Here is a 22,474-nt window from a genome sequence, read left to right on the forward strand (position 1 = left end):
GAGGCAGAACTTTAACCCGGGTCTTCCTGACTGAGGCTTTCCCTATGCATTGTGCCGTGCTGCCTCTAAATACATTTTTATTTAATTTAATGGGAAATAGTTTTCTCTGGGAAACCCCTGAGAGAACTTGAATTAAAATATTAGTAGCCACTCTCCTTGGCTAGAAAGCAGAACCATATGGTGACACATACAGGACAAGTACATTTTTTTTTCTGGTAGAGTAGATGATATAAGAGAAGAAAGAAGGAAAAAAACAAGCATTTGTTAAGGATATATTATGTACCAGGCACCGTGCTAAGTGCTTTACAAATATTATCTCATTTGACCTTCACAACAATCCCCAGAGGTCGGTGCTTGTACTATTACCACCTTTTCACAGTTGAGGCAGAGGTGAAGTGACTTGCCTAGGATCACACACCTGGTACGTATCTGAGGCAGGCAGGATGTGAACTCAGGTCTTCCTAACTGGGCCTCTTCCCACTGCACTCCCTTCTCTGGAGGAGGAGTTCGGACACACAGGGTAAGTTCCGGTGGGGTAGTCTGGGGAAGGAAGGAGAGACATGGGCTGCCCTTCACCTGCTTCACAGTTTTTCCTGGAGTCAGCCTTGCCAGGAGGGAACTCAGACAGACCAAGCAGACTTCTTGGATTAAACCTCAGCGACTGATCTGAGAAGCAAAATATTTTATTTGGGATTTTTGATTAGTGGTGGTATTTTTTCTTTCATTTTAGTCTTTTTTTTTTTTTAAACTCCCTACCTACCCCCAAGAGAAAGTGAATATAACTTGTTTTCACCACATTTGGTCTTAAAGGGCCCATGATTTTCTTAGTGTAGTTACCAGACTGTAACAGTCCACTTTCCAGTTTTATTACTCATTGGTCCCCTTGGTGCCTGCCTTCTCCACTACAGGCAGACTGACCTGTTTGCTGTTTCCTATACACAGCATTCCATCCCTGGGCCTCTGCACAGGCCAGGGATGCCTCACCACCACCTCCAGGAAGTCCTAGCTTCCTTCAAAACACCTCTCAGGTGTGTCCTGTGATGAGACCTCTCCAGATGGTATCAGACATTAATGCTCGCTCTTTGAAATTATCATGTTTTATTCTGTATATTTGTCTATGTACATGTCAGGTGTCGAGGCAGCTAAGTGCTGCAGGAGATAGAGCGCTGGGCCCAGAGTCAGGAAGGACCCGAGTTCAAATCCAAACTTACTAGCTGTGTGAACCTGGTCAAACCACTCAACCTCTGTCTGCTGCTTTGATTTCCTCAACTATAAGATGAGACTAATGACAGTACCTAGCTCCCGTGGTGGTTGTGGGAACAAAATGAAATAACATTTGTAAAGTACAGTGCTTGGCACATGTTGTTTGTCTCTTGTTCTCGAAGAGGACCATGAAGCAGGAAGGTGATGCCGTGACTTGGATTTAAGTGAGGCAGGGCTGTGCACAGTCACCAGCCCCACCTTCTCCTCCAGAGCCATCTGGGTCCAGCGGAGAGACAGAAGTCAGGATGACTGGAGATGGCCCTGGATGCAGTGGAGGACCTTGGACTTTTTAAGCTGAGGTATTTCTCAGGACTTAGTTTGACTGAGGCAGTGCCCATTTAGTGACCACAGGCACCTCATAAATGCTTGCTCCTCTTGCCTCCTCCTCCCTGTAGAATATAAGCTCTTTGAGGGAAGGAACAATTTCATTTTTCTATGTCGAAATCTAGCACCCAGGATAGTGCCTTACACGTAAGTCATTAATAAATATGTGCTGTTGAATTGAACCCCTGTGTTTGTAGTAGGATTTGGGGGCCATGGTGGCTGAAAAAAAAAAAACACCTTCTGGCCGTCTTCTCTGGATTTAGTGAGACTGGACTTGGTCATATACATACAGTCCATCACTGATCCAGCTCTTGAAGCCTTCCGAGGTTGGTAGGACCGCTTATACTCTGCTCTCGTGGCCTTTGAGGACCTAGGACGGTTTGCACACCATTAGAAAGCATCACAATAAGTCTTTGGGGGAGATTTATAAACTTAAGGAATCCTGAATAGGTGGTCTACCCAAGAGTAGTGCCACTCCAGAATATTTCTGATTTAATTAGTTCATGAATACCTATTTATTAATGTTGACAGATAGTTGGAATGTTTATTAAGCATTTACTGTGTGCCAAGGACTGGGGATGCAGAGGCAAGCAATCAAGACAGTCCCTTCCCTCAGAGATCTTACATTCTAACGAGGGAAGACAACATATGCCAGGGAACTGGAAAGGAGAGGAGAACAGCAAGCTTTGGAGATGGGGCCTGGAAAGCGGCATGGATGTCTGTTTGGAGACAAGCTGAGGTGAAGGCCCCCTGCTCAGAGCCCAGCATCCCAGGGGCAGAGTTCAAGGTTCTGGTGGGAAGGAGATGAAGGTGACTGCCAGAATGTAGGCCGAATGGTCCTGCCACATGCCTAGCACTGTGCTAGGTGCTAAGAAGCATTCAAAGAAATCCCGCCCTCAAGGAACTTATACCCTAGCTAGAGGGACAAGAGTAGCCCATATGAAACTATAACCAACGATATAAGGCAGTTTATTATGAAGTTCTGAATTATAGGCTAGATTATCTAAACCCTTTCAGAATTCACAAAGGGAGACTGGATTTATAGAGGAATATAAACCTTTTGGAACTGCCTGTGGCTGCATGCATAATGTAAGATATAGCATTTTCTTGCTGGCCAAGAATTATTTAGATGCTTTTAAATCTGCCTTTTTATCCTCTAGCTTTCCCTCTAGGTCAGCATTTTTCAAGCTTTTCCTGTCTGGCTTCACAAAACACTTCCCCAAAAAAGTTCCTGAGCCAGGATAGCTGCTAATGGCTAATTGGCTATGAAAGGAAGGTTGGGGGTAACGATTGTGTGAAAGCAAATTAAGGCCGACCTGGAAGACTGAAAGGAGACTCCAAGCAATTTTGTCTTTTACTTGATACAGGTGGCAGTAGAATCCTTAAGGAAAGAGAGGTGTAGGTTGGCCTGCAGATGTTCTTCCAAGGAGAGGACAGAAGGATGTGTCAATTTGACTCCCAATTTTAGGAACGTTGCATTGGGATCAACAATTCAAGTCTGAGAGCTCCCAAGGGGCTAAGCAAGGCCTGGGTGTGTCACTGTGAGACAGGAGGCTTGGTAAAGGAGGAGTAGGAAAGTGAGATGGGAAAAGAAACAATGAAAGAGAAGAAAGCAGGGCCTCTCGTAGAGACTGGCAGAAGTCCACCAGTAATCCTCAGGTGCCGCTGCCACAGACGATTACCTTTTCCTCCTTTAGAGCATAAGATGCTTGAGAAACCTAGGACATCAGAACTGAAGGGAGCCTTAGAAGTGATTGTAGACCAGGGCTTCTTCATTGGTTTTTTGTGTATGTGTGTTCAACCCTTTGGCAGTCTAATGAAGCCTGTAGACCCTTCTCAGGATAATATTTTTTAAATATACAAATACAGAGAACTAAAAAGAAAACTAATTTTGTAGAAACTTATCTTTTTTTAAAAAAATTTACAAACCTCAGATTAAGAACCCCTAATCCAGTCCAACCTTCATATTTTACTGATGAGGAAATAGAACTTTAGGGCAAAATTATGTGCCCAACGTCACATAGGGGCAGGAATAAAATCCAGTCTCCCTGATTCTCAAATACTGTATTATTTCTGTCTGCCCTCATACTTTTTCTGGGTGGGAGCTGTTTTTTTCTGTCATCTACATAAATAGTCAAATGCTTGTTACAGTGCCCCACTCATATCATATCAGGTGCCTTGTTAAGAATGTTGCAATAATAAATAGTAAATGATATAATAAATATTAATAACATTTAATATTTTTGGAGGCAGTCAAAATTAAATGATTTGCCCAGGGTCACACAGCTAGTAATTGTCTGAGGCCCGATTTGACCTCAGAGAAATGAGTCTTCCTGACTTCGGGCCCAGTATTTTACCTACTTTGCCACCTAGCTGCCACTATAATTAATAATAAATATAATGATAATAATAAAGTTATTGATCATTTCTCCCTGAAGCCAAGGAACGAAGGGAGGGGAGATATCTGTGTAGTAGTTTAGGAAGTTTTTTTCGGGGGGGGGGGTGGGGGGAGCGGTGTAAAACCTCTGGATACTGACATTTCAGAAGAAAAGGAAAAGGGGGCAATATTTGCCCAGGACCCAACAGAAGAGGGGAGTATGAGAAGAGAGAAGATGGGGACAACCTGTTTCGGTCCAGCTTCGTGGCAGTGTGCTATGGGCATTCAAGGCCCCTGCATCATTACCTAGCTCATTGAAAACATGAGGCCAGAGGAAGCGTCATTCTCTGGTAGTTGTTAGAAACCATCACAACAATAATAAAAATAGTAATTGTATTTCTGTAGTGCTTTGAGGATTATAAGGAGCTTTACATATGTTATCTCATTTAGTGCTCACAGCAGTGCTGGGGGGTAGGTACAGGTGAGGAAACCGAGATTAAGAGAGATTAGGGGCTCACTCAAATGGCTTTTAATGTCTGAGGCAGGACTCAAACTCAGGTCTTCCTGACCCTAGGTGCAATGATCAATGAATGAAGGAAAAGGCATACATGAAGTATCTGCTCTGCACCAGGCACTGTGATGAGTTGAATGGTGTTCTAGCAGGGTTACTGGAAATAAGATGGGGCTTGATTGCAATTAATTAAATGACCATGTTGTGATATAACCTTGGCTGGAACGACACTATGTGGAGTAGGTATGCCTTTTCATACCATTCCAATAGGAAAATGCTTTAGAAGCTCTTCCCCAGAATTCTAGCAAAAACACAACCCCCCAGCCCACTGATCCTGATATCCTAGACAACGGGAAGGTTCGCTGAGCTTCCCTCAGGGCTTTTTTAGACAAATAAAGATCCATCACACTAGGATGAGCTTAGAAAGCCCTCACAGTTGCTGCATTGGATTTGGGTTTTGTTCAAATGGAGAGAGACCTTTAAAGAATTTTTATTTGCACAAAGCATTCATTCTGGGTTATATTCGTAAATGATGAATGCAATGGTGGGAGATGAGTGTATACTCAGAAAAGGAATGTCTTGCCACTGTTTTAAGTAGTAACTGCTAGTGGCTAAGTTTAAAGAATGCAGGACTTGGAGACAGGAAGACCCGAGTTCAAATCCAGCCTCAGAAAGTTACCAGATGTTTCACCCTGGGTAAATCATTTAACTTCTCTCTCAGTTTCTTCATCTGTAAAATGGAGATGGTCATAGCACCTGGAGGCAGCGAGATGGCTCAGTGGATAGAGTGCTGGGCCTGGAGTGAGGAGGACCTGAGTTCAAACATGGCCTCGGATATTTAAGAGCTCGGTAACCCCGGGCAAGTCACTTAACCTCTGTTTGCCTCTGGAGAAGGAAATGCCAGGCCACTCCACTATGTTTGCCAAGTGGACAGTATTAGTGTGCTGTGGTCTGTGGGGTCACAAAGAGTCGGACACAACTAAACAGTAGCACCCACCTCCTAGGGTTGTTGTCAGGATCAAATGAGGCAGTGTTTGCAAGGTCATTAGCTAACCTTCAGGTGATACAAAAATGCTATTTATCAGACTGAAAAGAGGCAGTGTGGGGTAGTGGTTAGGGCCCCGGACTTAGAGTCAGAAGGAACTGGAATTAGTTTGCCTCGGACACTATGTGACTGTGTGACCCAGGTGAGTCAAGTGGCTGCTCTCTTCAGGGCAGGTAGGGGAGTACTGTGAACTGGGCCAACCTTTCTGGAAAGCACTTTGCTAAAACGATGACAGAGATACCCACTGCAGGGAGGAGGAGAGAAAGAGAGATATTGGGAAATGTAGGTGATGTAACACAAAAGATATCTATAAAAATTACAAGTGAAAATGATAACCTTTTTTTCAAGAGAGTGTTAGAATTCATGAGATATAGTCCTAGGGGTTAAAAGACCAGGGTTCAAATCACTACAGTACCTTAGCACATTGCCCGGCACATAGTAGGCACTTAATAATTGTTTGTTGAATTACCTGTGTGACCTCGGCCTAGTCATTTAATATCTCTGAATTTCAATTTCCTGAGCACTAAAATGGGCATATTAATATCACCTGTCCTGTCTGACTCATAGGATTGTGAGAGGAAACAAACGTTTAAAATGTGCTGGGGATAAGCCAAGCATTGGGGATTCAAAGAAAGCAAAAATATAGTTCTGATCCTCAGAGGAGCTCTCATTATAGTGGAAGAGAAAACATGCGATCCAACTATGTATACACAAGATATATACTGTTTATAAATTGGAGGTAATCTCAGAGGAAACGCATTGGAGATGGATGAATGAGGATGTGACGCACAGTGGGCCAAGAAGGGACTAGAAAAGACCCAGAAGATGGGGTTTGAGCCTAGTCTCAAAGGAAGCCAAGAAAGTCAGAAGGTAATGAGGAGGGAGAACATTTCAGGTATTATAACCATAACATCAGATCCCATTTCTCATCCCATTGGCTGAGATTTCAGCCTTACTGTATCATTTCAGCTGTGGAGACCTTTGGCTTGCCGGGGTAGTTTTCCACCTCTTACTCTTGAGGTGTGATGGAGGCCTCCTGAACCCTTCCCAACTTCTCTCAGGCCGACATTCTCATCTCTGACATCTGTTCCTCTCTAAGCCTTCCTGTTTGCCATCTGCTGCCACTCCTGGAAGTGATGGTGGCTTTGCTTTGTGTGTGTCACTCTTCTGACTTCTCACTCCAGTTAGTATAGAGTTGCCTAAGCCTGTTTCCAAATTCTCCATTATCCAATCAGTTTGTTTTAAAGCTTCTGGCACATGCCCACACACAAAATCTGCGTTTCGAGTTTGACTGTGTAAGCTTTTCCAGCTTCCATCATTTACTTCTGGGCATGCTTTAGATCATCTGTAATTCCTTTTCTCTTTCCTTCTTTTTCTTTCTTTCTTTCCTTCTTCTTTCTTTCTTTCTTTCTTTCTTTCTTTCTTTCTTTCTTTCTTTCTTTCTTTCTTTCTTTCTTTCTTTTTCTGTCTTTCTCTCTTTCTTTCCCTCTCCCTCTCCCCCTCCCTTTCTCCCTCCCTCTGTCTCCTTCTGCCCCTCCTTCCTTCCCTCCATCCTTCCATCCCTCCCTCCCTTTCTCCCCCTCTCTTTCAATGATCGGGGTTAAGTGACTCACCCAGAGTCACACAAAGTAAGTATCTGAGGTGAGATTTGAATTCAGATTCTCCTGACTGCAAGACTAGCGCTCTAACCACTGCACTACCCCAGTTGCTTTTCTTCCAGCAAAACCCCCTCAAACAAACAGCAGAATAGTATCAGCTCAGAACAAGGAATAATCCTGGTCCGTTTCTTCCTCTTTTGACTCTCAGATCACAGATTGCAGCAGTGCTGCCTGGTGGTTACTTTACAGTTCATCACAGTATCACTTCACTAAGGCATTCAAGAACCTGCAGGCACCGAAGAGTAGAGTGAAAAAAATGGATGGGTTTGGAGTCAGAGGACCTGAGTTTGAATCCTACCCTTACTTCCTACTTATGACGTTTAGTGAATCCCTTCTCTCTGGGCCTCAGTTCTTCCTCTGTAAAAGGAGGTGGTTGGATGAGATATGACTTCTATGGCCCTTGCTTCTAGATATATGTCAGCTGAGTGCGAAACCGTGCCTTATAAATACGTGGGAACTAGAGAGCTATGAAATCACTTAATAATTCTCTGTGGTTCCTGGTGTGTCCAGCAGCCCTCTCCTCTTTCCTCACAGTTTTGTCCTAGAGATCCACTGTACTAGGAACTTTTTAAAAAGAGTTATCATTAAAGCCTTGGTGATGACAAAAAGGATTTCCATTTCTAATGGGGAGTCTTCAGAATCCTAGAGATGGGATTTAAGCGGACCATAGACAGTTATTTATTTAAGCACAATTTTTTTCCAGTTAGTATATTTCCTTCAGCTTTATCGCTTAGTAGTGTTCAGTGGATCATTCTGTATAGAGTCTCTCAAAAGTCCTAATGAGGTTTTAAGCTTTTTTTAAACAACATTTTATTTTTTCCAATCACATGTAAAGATTATTTTCAACATTCATTTTTGTAAGATATTTTTGTTAGTTTATGTTTAGTTTTCAGCATTCACTTCCATAAGTTTTGAATTTTCTCCCCTTCCCTCCCCAAGATGGCCTGCAATCTTATATAGGCTCTACATATATATTCCTATTAAATACATTTTCACATTAGTCATGTTGTATAGAACAATTATAACGAATAGGAGAAACCATGAGAAAGAAAAAAACAAAACAAAAAAAGGAAATAGCCTGTTTTGCTCTGTGTTCAGACTCCATAGTTCTTTCTCTGGATGTGGATGGCATTTTCTATTATGAGTCCTTTGGAATTGTCTTAGGTTCTCTGTTGCTGAGAAGAGCTAACTCTATCAAAGTCAGTCATCGCACACTATGGCTGTTACTGTGTACAGTGTTCTCCTGGTTCTGCTCACTTCACTCAGCATCAGTTCATATAAGTCTTTCCAGGTTTTTCTGAAGTCTGTCTGTTCATTATTTCTCATAGCACAATAGTATTGCATTACATTCATATACCACAGCTTGTTCAGCCATTCCCCAATCGATGGGCATCCCCTCGGTTTCCAGTTCTTGGTCACCACAAAACGAGCTGCTATAAATATTTTTGTACGTGTGGGTCCTTTTCCCTTTTTTATGATCTCTTTGGGATATAGCCCTAGAGGCGATATTGCTGGGTCGAGGGTATGCACATTTTTATAGCCCTTTGAGCAAAGTTCCAAATTGCTCTCCAGAATGGTTGGATCAGCTCATAGCTCCACCAACAATGAATTTGTGTTCCACCTTTCCCACAACTTCTCCCACATTTATCATTTGAGATTTTAAGCTTTAATGGCTTACAGCTATTTGGGACATCCAGTCAGTATACATGTCCTGGGAGCGTACATATGGTATCACACATTTATTAAGAACCTGCTGTGTACAACTCACTGTGCTAAGTACTGGAGGAAATGCAAACTTGACACGAGACCTGTCTTCATGAAGTTTACACTCTAGTGGGAAGAAGGGAGGATATAGTGCTATACTCACTATAATAAGAAATGTATAATAATAAGTACATGAGAGCAGTAGATGAGATACAAGAAGAGAGAGGTCATTGCCTCTTGGGTGGGGTGGGCCTGGGATTAGGGAAATTCCCTGGAGATAGCATTTGATTCAGACCCTACAATCCAATAGTCATATAAAAGGTGAGCGGGGAGAGCAGAAGCAATCCAGCAGAGGGATGGAGGGTCAGGGCATGTACGGGGGATGGATGGTGAGTGGCCCAGTTTGGCAAGAACCTGATAGACATGGAGGGAAGTAAAAATGAGATAGGGTTAGACAGATAAATGACCACCATATTGTGGAAGAAGTTAAGAGGCTAACGAAGCCTTTGCGGGGGTTCTTCACCTTATTTCCGTCACCCTTTTGCCAGTCTGGGAAGCCTCTGGACCTCTTCTCAGAATAATGTTTTTAAATGCATAAAATAAAAGACATAGGGTTAATCAATAAACATTTATTAAGTATCTGCTATGTTCCAGGAACAGGGCTAAGTGCTGGATTATAAAGGAAATCAATTATATTGGAATAGTTGCCAAAATATTTTTTTTTTAAATCATGAACCCCAGGATAAGAAGCCCTGTTTTAGAGAGTTTTGAGTAGAGAAATGCTCTGACCAGATCTCTGGATAAGGTTAAGTATTCTGACGCTGTTATGAAGATTGGTTTGGAAGGGGCGGGGAGTAGGGGTGAGGTAGAAAGAAACCTGTGAGGAAGAGAGGCTATTGCTTACTTCCCCATGAAGTTGATGATGACAGGATGTACTAGAGTGGTGGCAGAAGGAATGGACATGACATCGAAGAGGTGGCTTGCGGACTGGTTGGCCATAAGAGATGAGGAAGAAAGACTACAGGCTAAGATGGCACCAGGGTCTCAGACATGGAAGACTGGATGAATGACAACGTCATTGACAGAAAGAGTGAAGTCAGGAGGAGCAGCTGGTTTTGAGGAAAAGAAAATTCGCTTTATTTGGGACATAGAGGGGTTGGGGTGGAGACATTCTTCAGGTAGTTAGAGGTGTCCATAGAGGACCTAAGGGCTGGGTTGTTGACTCCTTCACTTGAGTAGAGGTGATAATCGAAGTCCTTGGAGTCAATGAGATTGCCAAGGAGGAGGGAGGAGCAAGAGAAGAGGGTTGAAGACACAACCTTGGGAAGCTCCCACCTTAGGGAGAACTGTTTGGCATGGGTCTTAGCCCTTTTAACTACACTTTTACACAGGAATAATGTTTATGTTCCCTCTCCAACCTCCAGTAGAACTGATTTTCTGTACCATTCAATTTGACATGCAGCCATTTTCTATCTTTTTCTTTGATTGTTAAACTATGTGTAAGTCTTATCTCCCCACTCATGAACCATGTCTTGGTCCACAAAGCGATATCCCGTAGCTCTCCTTTACTCCCTCGCACTGTTCTGGGCACTTGGTAAGTATTTGCTGAATCTTCACCATTAGCTTTGGTTTCCCCAAATAAGAAGCCATTGATATCCTGACTGATGTTTCTTGACACAGTTACCTGAAGTCTTGTGAACAAGTAGTCACTAATAGTTTCAGGTTTTATCAGGGTTAAAAAGGCCAATTCAGTTTTTTTCTTTGGCTGTGCTAGCCTCCATTCATTCATTGTATGTTTGACTGAGAGCTGGATTGTAAGGAAAGCCAAGCACCACAGAACTGACGCTTTCGAATTGTGCTGGAGAAGACTTTTGAGAACCCCTTGGACAGCAGGGAGATCAAATCAGTCAATACTTAAAGAAATTAATTCAGGCTATTCACTGGAAGGAAAGTCACATACTGAAGCTGAAGCTTAAATACTCTGGCCACATAATGAAAGAGGGGACATTTTGGAAAAGGCCCTGATGTTGGGAAAGATTGAAGGCAAAAGGAGAATGGGACGGCAGGAGATGAGATGGATAGATAGTGTCATGGGAGCAACCAACGTGAACTTGGACAGACTTTGAAAGCTAGTGGAAGACAGGAGGGCCTGGCATATTGTGGTCCATAGGTCTCAAAGAGTTGGACACGACTGAACAGCAACATTCATCAGTTATACAGTCGGCGTGCATGTGTGACTGATGAACCAAACCGTGGTAAAATAACTAAGGTTGTAGAGTCATAGATTTTTGACCTCAGAGGAACTTTGGAGGTCATCTAGTCCAAGCCCCTCATTTTACAGATGAGGAGATGGGCCCAGAGAGGTTAAATAAGGGTGCAAATGCGACCTTCTGATTCCAAACCCAACACTCTTTTTGCCATGCCCCATACCACTGTCCCTGCAAACCAGATTTCAGTGACCACTGGCAGCTCACTGACATGTGGAATCATGACCAGAAATGCTTGAGTCAGGGGCCCACAGACAATGGTGCTGGGCTGGCCTTTGAGTGTGGCAGCTGCTCTTACACCATCTCCAGCTCCCTGCCTCATTCATCATACCCAGCACTGTAACATGAGATGATTGGTTCCACACCATATTTAGAGGCAAACCTTGCTCTGACTTGCATTATGCTAATTCTATTCATTCGATACTGCAGCTGTTAGCTATCTAAGGAGAAAGCTTAGTTCCATTTGGCTGAAGGTGGCCATTAAAATGGTACCTTGAGTTACTTTACAGGGTGATCTGACAAGCCCACTAAATCCAGAATGTTCCTCATACTTTTCATGTCCCCAACGTTTCCAGTGGCCCATTTGCTGCTATATTTTAAGACAGCAGATTTCCGTGCCATCCTATCCCTTTAAGTCCACATTCCTTGAGCAAATATGAATGATTCCCCCTTTATATTTCACACTACCCTAAAATGAGGATCACTGTTTTGAAAGTCATCTGAAAGACCTTGTTTCCTCTAGTTTACATTCTAGCCTTATTAACAGATAAGAGCCCAAATTTAGCCATGCTAATTGGCCTTAACTCTTACTCATGTTCAGGTTTTATGGATTTATTTGCCTTTGAAATAATTTGATACTTGAGTATTAAAAGAATCACAAGAAAAGTTAATTCCTTCTACACCCCTCTAGCATTAAGGGTAATTTGGTGTTTAAATTTGTGACTCCTTTTCACTTTTGACTATTTAATGCTATAGAACTCCTGTAGAAGCTCCAAAATAAGGTTGGGAGGGAGGTTAGCATGAAATACACCTTTGCAGCCTCATTTCACTGTCAACATCACACACTCTGATTCAGTTAACTCTAGCTTTCCCCCCTCGCCACCCCACCTCCTCCCAGCTCCTGCCTGCCGAGTACATTGGCACTGGTTCCCGTGTGAAATTCCTTTTTCCTTGCTCTTCTAATCAGGTTAAAAACAAGAAGAAAATATCCATGTGTTTTTGTAGCTCTGTTAGATGACATACAGGAGGCAGTGGAGATTTTGGACCCCTGCCTCTAACAGGTTCACTCTTGACAAGGTCAAACAGCTTCAAAGGGGTTAATAATAAGCATTATTCTAGTCTAGTCTTCTCAAACACAGTATTGCTGATAATGGAAGCACCACAAACTCCTACAGCATTCCCTAATCACCCTTCTCACAGGGACTGGCGAGGGGGGGGTGCGGGCAACTACCCCTATGTCTTGATGGGGTCAATTGAGACAGGCACAACTTGTGCATCCCCACGTCCCCTCAAGCCTCAATGGGCTTGTTGAGGCAAACACAGATTCCCCCCTCACAAGCCAATCAAGGCACACAGCATCCCAGCTTGTACATTCAACCCTAGAGGGTTCCCCCTAATCCTTGTTGGGGGTCAGTCAAGGCATATGCAGCATCCCAGATTGTCCATTCAACCATAAAGGTTCCCCAATTCACTGACCAATGGCCACCTGTTTTATAGGGCATCAGACAAAGAAGGCATATTGCCAACAGTAGCCTCACAAGTTTGCCTCACCTCATCTCTATATCTCACTGCACAGTCGTAGCGAATGTTTACAGTTTCAGTGTATGTTTATATTATTTATCATTACATAATGCTGTGCAAGCATGGTGGAGATGTTTTGAACCATGAGCCTGGGAACTCAAATCTAATACCTGGGAAACAGTGATTGTTGTGGCCGCGGATCCTGGGAAACTGAACCCTAAGAAATAATAACAAAAATCCACCTTATACACACTAGAATCCACCTTACTGACACACTAAAGTGCACCTTACTGACGAGCTCATTCAGAGAAGAGGGGGGAGAGACTGACTTGGTATTATTTTAAGATTAATATAGGGTACATTTTTAATGACACTTAGTCTCATAAATAAGCCCCTTCAAAAGTCTATGATTACTTTCCCTACTTCCTCTTTTTCTAATAGAAAATACCGTTGCTGTCGTCGTTTTAAAGTAAAGTCTTCTGTTATAGTTTGTAGCATATGCTGTTATTTCATGGTATTCCTTGACACCTTGCCAGTTGGTCTGTGTTTCCCGTCATACTGATTTTTCTTAAAAAACACGTGTTTAACCAAGGTTCTTTTCCGATGTATGTCCTCACCTAGGCTCTCATGCTTCTCTACAGTCCTAAACTACTCTCTGACCTATCTCAGTTTCCAGTTTGCCAGGCTCATCTAGGTGATGGGCCTGGAATCAGGGAGATCTGAGTTCAAATCCAGCCTCAGAACGCTGTGTGACCCTGGGCACACCATTTGCCTCAGTTTCCACAGTTGTGAAATGAGGATAACAATAGCCCCTACTCCTCAAGGTTGTTGAGAGGATCAAATGAGAAAATGTTTCTAAAGCCCTTACTTAGCACAGTGCCTGGCACATCGTAGGTGTTTAGCAACTGCTTTTTTCCCTTTGACTCTTGCATATTCAGAACCTTTTTCTTCTTTTTAGACATCTAGCTTCAGATACCAGCTTTGTGACCCTGGGCGTGTCATTTAACCCTGTTTGCCTCAGTTTCCTCATCTGTAAAATGAGCTAGAGAAAGAAATAGCAAACCTCTCCAGCATCTTTGCCAAGAAAACTCTAAATGGGGTCATGGAAGAGTGGGACATGACTGAAAAACGAGTGAACAACAGAAATCCAGCAATAGTCCTATTTCCACACGTAGATCAGAGAACTTAACCTTCTGCTTTACTGTGTTGGCCAAGGCCCTCTCCTCCCCACTTCAGCATCACTTCCAATCCTCCATATTCCTCTCTCCAGGGTCTTCCTCTCATGGGCATTACTACTCATCTGTACTCTTCCATCTGACCTTGCCCCAGCTGTTGTCCCCTCTCTGTCAGGGATCTTCAGTCTCTGTCTCTCCTTTGGTTCTTTGCCATTGGTCTGCAAACATGCTCAGGTTTCCCCAATTCCCTCAAAGTCTTTCTGTCTCATCCAGCTACTGATTCACCTCTTCTTTCCCCATCACAGTCAGACTTCTTGAAAAGGCATTCCAGACCCGATACCTCAACTTCATCATCCTCTACTCCTTCCTCATTTCCTTGTAATCTGACATTATTCCCCTGCTACATTTCTGCTGAAATTATTCCCTCAAATGTTATCAGTGGCCTCCTAATCGCTAAATCCCTTGGAGGTTGGTTTTTTTTGTTTCTGTGTGGTTTTGGTTTTGGTTTTTCTTTTTGGTCTGATTTGCCCTAGTTACTCTGTAGCATTAGATAGTGACCTGTCCTGGTTCTTCTCCTATTTCTCTGATGGCCTATTCTCTGTCTCTCTTTTGTTGGCTCCTTTTCCTCTTCCCAAACCTTTACAAGGTTCAATCTCAGGAACTCTTCTCTATTTGGAATCAAAAAGACCTAGTTTCAAATCATTTCTCTCATATTCATCAACTGTGTGATGATGGGCAAGTTACTTAATCTCTCTGGGCCTCAGTTTCCTCATTTGTCCAATGGGACAGAAATAATGTACATAAAGCCAACTTTAAAGCACTGCTTTTTTTTTAATCTATCATCATCCTAATCATTCTTTACATCCTTTTCTTTGGCAACTCATTCCCTCCCACAACTTGAGGGATCTTCTCTAGCCACATGACTACCAGATCTCTCAAGATCCAGGCCCACGTGCCCATCTGCCTACAAGGAACCCATTCTCATCTGGATGTTTTTCCTGCAGCTCAAACTAAACATGTCTGAAACCAAACGTTTCCCCCAAACCCTGTTCCTGTTGATTTCCTTGTTTATCTCAGGGGCACCAATTTCCCGTGTCTGAAGCCTGTGTGTTATCTCTGTCTCCTCTCTTTGTCACCTCTCCTATCGATTTAGTTTCTGAGTTGTCCCAGTTTTGCCTCCTAAGGATCTGTAGGTCTGTCCCCTCCTCCCTCTTCCCACCGCAGCTAGCCTTGTACAGTCCCTCATAACTCCGTGCTTGGAATACTGCCATGGCTTTCTATTGGAGGTAACTCATGCCAGCACTCCCTTAGTTCACGTTCCGTGTGGGGATGAAAGAAAGCACTCAAAAGCCATTGAACCATTAGCACAAAGAGGTTTATTCTTCCTTTATACAGCAAGAATATGAAACAAGTATACAGGTACTTGGCTAATCTGGCTGTGTCTCCCCCACCCTCCCTCATCTCCCATCTCCATGGAAACATGTCTGGTCATCCAGGCAAGATAGGGTGAAGAACGTGGGGATATATGGTCGTCAGAAAGTCACTAAGGCAGAGGGAAGACTTTTTTTTTTTGCCTTTAGGTGATCCAGAAGCAGCATAGGAAAAGCCACAGCCAGTGCCCTCTCCTTCCATGCCCATCTCTCCAGCTTTGCCTTTTTTTTTTTTTTTTAAAGAAAGCCAATCCTTATGAAAAAAGAGAGGCCTGGGCCTGTACTATGTGGGAGACAGGTAGAAAGGAGTTGCTTAAGGGAAAGCTGATAAATATTAGTTCTTTCACACAGGTAATAGGTCATCCACCTCTACTCTCTTCCCCTTCTCCCCAATCAGTTAATCAGTAAACATTAAAGTGCCTACTGTGTGCCAGGCACTGTCTATATTTACCTTCTTTGTGCGTAATATGTTCTTATAACTCTCTTGCTCCAGACTCTTTAGTGGTCCCCCACAACTGCCCACAGAATATAATTCATGTATTCTAGCATTCAATGCCCTCGACAGTTTGGTACCAGCTGAGTAGTGCCATGGTTAGAGCGTCACGCTTAGAATCAGGAAGACCAGCCTCAGAAATCTGGCTTTAGACACTTATTAGCTGTGTGAGCCTGGGTTAAGTCACCTCTCAGCCTCAGTTCTCTCATCAGCGTAATGAGGATAATAACACCCACCTCAAAGGCTGTAGTGTTAATGAAATAAGAAGATCTGCCCTGCTCATTAATAGGCCTGTGTGACCTGCCTTGAGCTCTGGCCCAGCTCACAGCTGTGATACGTCCTGAGTCACAGAGCCCTTTGGGGGAGGGAAGCTTGCTTAGAGGAGGCTTGCTTGTAGGAAGGCTTTCACACCTTTTGGTACTAAGTGGATGAGGCACTGAGTCATGAGGGTTGTGATGCCTTCCGGCTCTGAGAAGTGTATATCTAGACTGAGTTGGTATTTTGCTTTTGTTGGTTGGCTTATGAGAAGGATCTTTTGATTCCCCGGTCGAGACTGAGTAGCTGTATGTTCAGAACTCCCCAGCTGCTCAGATGTAAAAGGCTCTCTTGATCCAGGGGTGTATGTAAAGTGTACAGCAATATTACTTTGGTTCAGGCAGTGATCTTTGTAATAATTTCTCTGCTTATATTTTCTCTGATGTTCAAGGTGCTGACCCTTCCTCTGAACTAGTGAATGTAATTAAAGAAGATTGCTGACCCCTTTAAAGTTACTTTCCTTTAAAAGCAGATTAAAGAACCTTTGCCAGCAGGCCATCCTGGGTATGCTGGGGTACTTCCTGTTACAAAGGCTTGTTGGGAGGACCACATGAAATAATGTATGGAAAGGGTTTTGCAAGCTTTAAGAGAATATATAAATGTTAGTAATATTATTGGACACCAATGTCTGAACTAAATTAATTTTTTTTTTGTTTTCACAGCTGATCTGGCCTCTTTAATGGATAGAACATATGAGAAAAAGCTGCCTGTCAGTTCTCTGACAATTTCACGGGTAGGATTTTTTTTAAATTTAAAATGTATTCTGTATGTGAATGACTTAATGTAAATGATGGGCGATATAGGTCCTTAAAATACAAGACATTAACACTTATTTGGCACCTACTATGTGCCAGACTTTGTTAAACTCTGAAAACATAAAGAAAGGCAAAAAGCATTCTCTTGTTTTCAAGAATTTAATCTAATTGAAGAGACAACATGCAAACAGCCATCTACAAATGGGCAGCTAGGTGGTGCGGTGGATAGATTTCTGGGCCTTGAGTCAGGAAGACCTGGGCTCCAATTTGGCCTTAGATACTTCCTAGCTGTATGACCTTGGGCAAGTCACTTCACCCTGTTTGCCTCAGTTTCCTTATCTGTAAAATGAGCAGGAGAAGGAAATGGCAAATGATTCCATTATCTTTGCCAAGAAGACCCCAGATGGGGTCGTGAAGAATCAGATGTGACTGGAATGACTGAACCAACAACAACGACCAACGAGTTAGATACAGGATAAATTGGAGGTCACCAACAAAGGGGAGGCATAGAGTTAAGTGGGGTTGGGACAGGCTTCCGGTAAATAGGGGGGATTTTAGCTGGGGCTTGAGGGAGGCCAGGAGGTAGAGAAAAGAGAGAGCAGTTCAAGTACTCGACTTTGTAGTTGTTTGCAAATACTTTATTGTGGGCTAGGGAAACATTTTTCATTCCTTACATATGGTGGTAGGAGGGGAAGAGGAGAGAAGGAGAAAAAACCAGGAGTGGGTGGTTAAAGAGCCAACTTTGCAGGCATGAGATGTCCCTTCTCTGACATGAAAACTCTATGATCCTGGTTTTGTTTAGTCATGTCTAACTCTCTATGACCCCATCTGGGGTTTTCTTGGCAGAGATACTGGAGTGGTTTGCCATGTCCTTCTCCAGCTCATTTTACAGATGAGGAAACTGAGGCAAACAGGGTTAAGTGACTTGCCCAGGGTCACACAGCTAGTAAGTGTCTGAGGCCAGATCTGAACTCTTCTTCCTGACTCCAGGCTTGGCACTCTATCCACTGTGCTACCTAGCTTCAAGTCCCTTAATGTCTCAGTGCCCCAGGCAAATCTGCAAGCTGCTGAGAAAATGCTAATGAGCATTGTTAGGAGAAGTTTCTCCCTGGGAAGTGTCTATTGCAGTGAAATCCCAAATCCAATCTAAAAAACCTAATTAAATAAACAAAAAAGATATAGGAGAACCATTATAAAGAGTTTGCTGGATTTGGAATGAGAGAGCTTGGATTTAAGAGCCTGGTTCTGCTACTTACCACTTATGTGTGTGACCTTGGAAATGTCCCTCTCTTAGCTTCTGTTTTCTCATTTATAAAACAAGAGAATTTTACTAGATAATCCTGACAGCTTGAAATCTTATGAAGTAGAATGTACACATTTTTTTTAGGTTATGGGATTTGAAGGAGGCCAATGGAATGGTGGTCACGTCCTGATTTATTCTTTTAAAAATATTCCTAAATTCTGATGTAATTGCTTTTTATACAATGTGAGTTTTTAAAAACTGTTTATATCCCTTAGGAAAAAAATAATAATACTTTTTGTATGTGGAATGATCTGTGAAAGCGAATATTCTTGTTCTTAAATTATTCGTAATAACTTGGTGAAAGCTAATCTCTCTACTTCAGTCTTTTCCACCTCTGAGCCATCCTCCACAGGGGAAAGGGAGTGAGGGTGGAGGCAGGGAGGGAATAAGCACTTATTAAGCCAGTTGGCAGAGTTCCAGGCCTGGAGTCAAAAAGACTTTTTTTTTTTTAGTTCAAATCCAGCCTCAGACACTTAGTAGCTGTGTGACCCCAAGCAAGTTACTTACCCCTGTTTGCCTCAGTTTCCTCATCTGTCAAATGAGCTGGAGAAGGAAATAGCCAACTACTCCAGTGTCTCTGCCATGAAAACCCCAAATGGAGTCATGGAGAATTGGGTACAATTGAAAAATGACCTTTTTTTAAGCACGTATGATGTGCCGGACACTGTGCTAAGGGCTTTACAAATTTATCTCATTTGAGCCTCCCAACAACCCTGGGAGGTAGGTGCTATTATTATCCCCATTAGTGACTCGCCTAGGGTCACACAGCTAGTGTCCGAGATTGGATTTGAACTCAGGTCTTCCTGATTCCAGGCCCAGTGCTCTATCCTTAGCACCATCTAGCTGCCAAGTTAGTATTCCTAAAACAAGTCTGACCATGACACTTCAGAACCTCCTTCATTGCCTCCAGGATAAAGTGCAAGCTCTTTCTGCTTGGCCTTTAAAGTCCTTCATTACCTGTCTTCAACTTAACCTCTTTAGATTTAATTCCTCTCTCCTGCCCCACCCCCACCCCCCTTCCCCTTCATACACTCTGCATTTCAACCATACTGGCCCATTAGGTATTCTGTGAACTCCGCATTTCATCTTCTGTCTATTCCTTCGGTCTGCTCACCCTCCCCAGCCTGACTCTCTTGCCTGGAATCCCCTTCCTCCTCCCTCCTGCTGTTCAATATCCCAGCTTCCTTCAAGGCTCCACTTAGGCACTCTTGGTACCCAAAGTCCTTCCTGATCCACTTAGTTTTTAGTCCTGTCTCCCTCTTCAAATTACCTTGTATTTGCTTATCTGTGTACATGGTGTAATTCCTCCCTAGAATGTAATCTCCTTAAGAGCAGGGATTGTTCTGGTTTTGTCTTCAGAGACCCATTATCTGCCAGCATTAGTAGTAAGTGCTTACTAAATGTTTGCTAAATTGAATCGGATGGAAAGAGCACCTGGGTAGGAATCCAGAGACACTGGGCCTAGTTTCGTTTGGGCTATGATCTTGCCGTGTAACCTTAGGAATCACTTAGTCTTTCTGGGCTTCACATTCCTCCCTGGTAAAGGGAGAATAATGATGCCTGCTGCAATGAGATGCTAGATGGGAGAGCACTCTGCAAAAGTAAAAACCTTCCATACAGATACAAAATGGAACGGGGGCTCTTAACCTGGCGGCTTGGAAATTTATTTTAATTTTGATACCTATGTTTCAGTATAATCGGTTTCTTTTGTGGTCCTAGGTATTTTATTTGATTGATTTAAAAACATTCTTCCAATAAGGGGTTCAGAGGTGTCCCCAGATTGCCAAAGGAGTTGGTGATACAACAGAGGTTCAGAACCCCTGATCTAAAAGAAGGAAGAAAGGAAAAATATACACGTCCATTTGCACTTCCCTCCTTCTTTTTGCCCCCTGTGGATTCTTGTTCCAGCAGGGAAACAGTATATCCAGTCTTAGAGAAACTTAGATACAAGATGGGGTTTGAGAGACCATCTAGTCATCTCTTGCAAGGCCTTCAAAGGGTGAAGAAAAGCAGAGTTAAGTCATTCCACCTTCATCGGTGAGATCCCCAGTACTATTGGGAAGACTCTCCCCTCCCCACCCACCCAACTCGTAACCTCTGGCTCTTAATTTTTCATGAGCATCTCCCCTGACCCTGATCCTATTGTCCCATGTCCCTTTCCAGAAATCCACACCAAAGAGTAATTAATAGGGTGTTGACAAAGCAGCCCAGGAGCCATATACAGCCCTTCCGATCTCAGAGTGGGGTCCTCCTGAGATTTTTTTTTTTTTTTTTTTTTTGCTAAAAAATTTTTAACCTTAATTAGGCAGCAACCATGAGCTAGTAGGTCAGTAGAACAAATTCATTGTTAAGTCTTTTTTCAGTCATGTCCAACTCTTTCTGATCTCTTTTTGGGGTTTTCTTGGCTGAGTGGTTTGCCATGTCCTTCTTCAGCTCATTTTACAGATGAGGAAACTGAGGCAAACAAGGTCAAGTGACTTGCCCAAGATCACACAGCTAGTAAGTGTCCGAGGCTGGATTTGAACTCAGGTCTTCCTGCCTTTTGTAACTTGAATGCCTCCAGTGTTGTGTCCTGAATCATTATATGAATTGATGCAGGGCAAAATAAGCAGAACCAAGAAAACAACATATACGTCGACTGCAGTTATATAAATGAAAAGATCACTAAAAGAAGGCTGAACCCTGAGGAATCTAGGTGTCAAAGTGGATAGAGCAGTAGACCTGGAGTCAGGAAGGCCTGAGTTCAAATCCAGCTTCAGATACTAGCTGTGGGGCCCTGGGTGAGTCAGTTTCCTCTTCTGTAATATAGGGTTACTTCCCAGGGTTGTTGTGAGCAGCACATGAGACAATTTTTGTAATCCCTCACTTTGCAAAACTTAAAGGCGCTATATAAATGCTAGCATATAACTGAAAAACCAGGGACGGTCCTGGAGAACAGATAAGGAAACATGCTTCCAGAGGCAGGCGTCTGCCAGGGCAGGTATTGTCAGATGTAGAAATTGGTATCAGTGGGTTTTGCTTAACTGTTTTGTTACTGCTTTTGTTACAAATGAGGGTTTAATTCCAGGACTGCAATGATGTAACCAGAAATAACAGTAATGTTAAAACTAAACACATCAATAAACTTTCTTTTTTTGTCTGGCGGTCTAGATCTGTGCTTTCTTTCTTTGGAGTAGAAAATGCTTCATATAAAGAGTCTCTTTACCACTGTACATGGACAACTGCTCTGCCACTTACATACTTAACTTATATAACATTTAGAGAGTTTCTGTGATTCTTCCCAGGGTCCCGCAGCCAGAATGTGTCAGAGGCAGGACTTCTTGACATCAAGGCTGGTTCTCTGCCCACTACACCACCCTGCCTCTCAATAAAACTTAGAGGGGAAAATTATTTTTTAAAAAATCCAGGGGCAGCTAGGTGGCACAGTGGCTAGAACACTGGCCTTAGAGTCAGGACGCCCTAAGTTTAAATGTGGCCTTGGACACTTACTAGCTGTGTGATCTTAGGCAAGTCACTTAACCCTAATTGCCTCTCCCCCATCCACCTCCCCCCCCCCCACCCCCGCCCCCCAATCCAGTGCTTGTCCAGTACAGCTGTTGACCCTCAGTGAGGCGGTATCTTTAAGGCAAATGTTAATCTGTCCTTACCTGAAGTTTTCCCTTTTTTCTCTCTCAGTTCGTGGACAATGTTTCATCCCGAGAAGAGATAGACCATGCTGAATATTACCTTTACAAGTAAGTTTTCTATTTCCTGCATTCATACACCTGAATTGACTGTGCAGCTTGTTTGTCCCTAAACCACTGGTGCTTTGTCAAGAGCTTTGCTAACAGCTGTGTTCAGGGAAAGGCCCTGTCTCCTGCGTAGCCTTTTAGCCATTTCATTCTTCAGTTTCTTTAACTACAAAAAATATATTTAAAGTGAATCCTACCTTGCCAGATGAGGAGAAAGGGAATGTTGGGCTGTTATCTTCGTAGGAAAAGACAGTCAGCAGATTAAGCTCATTTACTGTCCTTTTTGTCAAAATCAATCATTATTTTCATGTTTTGACCCTAGACTACTAAGGCTTATGCACCTTGACTAGATTATTATCCTTCAGAATAGAGCTGTAACATAA

At 43.0% G+C, this 22,474-nt stretch overlaps 1 protein-coding gene across 1 annotated transcript in view; it reads left to right on the plus strand.

Annotated features, from left to right (window-relative positions):
- The window catches only part of MRPS27 (mitochondrial ribosomal protein S27), a 133,576-nt gene that overhangs the window by 20,506 nt on the left and 90,596 nt on the right, over nucleotides 1-22,474 (plus strand). Inside the window, exons 3-4 of the mRNA XM_036740984.1 lie at nucleotides 16,965-17,035; nucleotides 22,036-22,094. Of these exons, the coding sequence (XP_036596879.1) occupies nucleotides 16,965-17,035; nucleotides 22,036-22,094 (130 nt within the window). The remainder of the gene's footprint in view (nucleotides 1-16,964; nucleotides 17,036-22,035; nucleotides 22,095-22,474) is intronic.

This window comes from Trichosurus vulpecula, chromosome 1, assembly GCF_011100635.1.
Source record: "Trichosurus vulpecula isolate mTriVul1 chromosome 1, mTriVul1.pri, whole genome shotgun sequence".
Taxonomy (NCBI): domain Eukaryota; kingdom Metazoa; phylum Chordata; class Mammalia; order Diprotodontia; family Phalangeridae; genus Trichosurus; species Trichosurus vulpecula.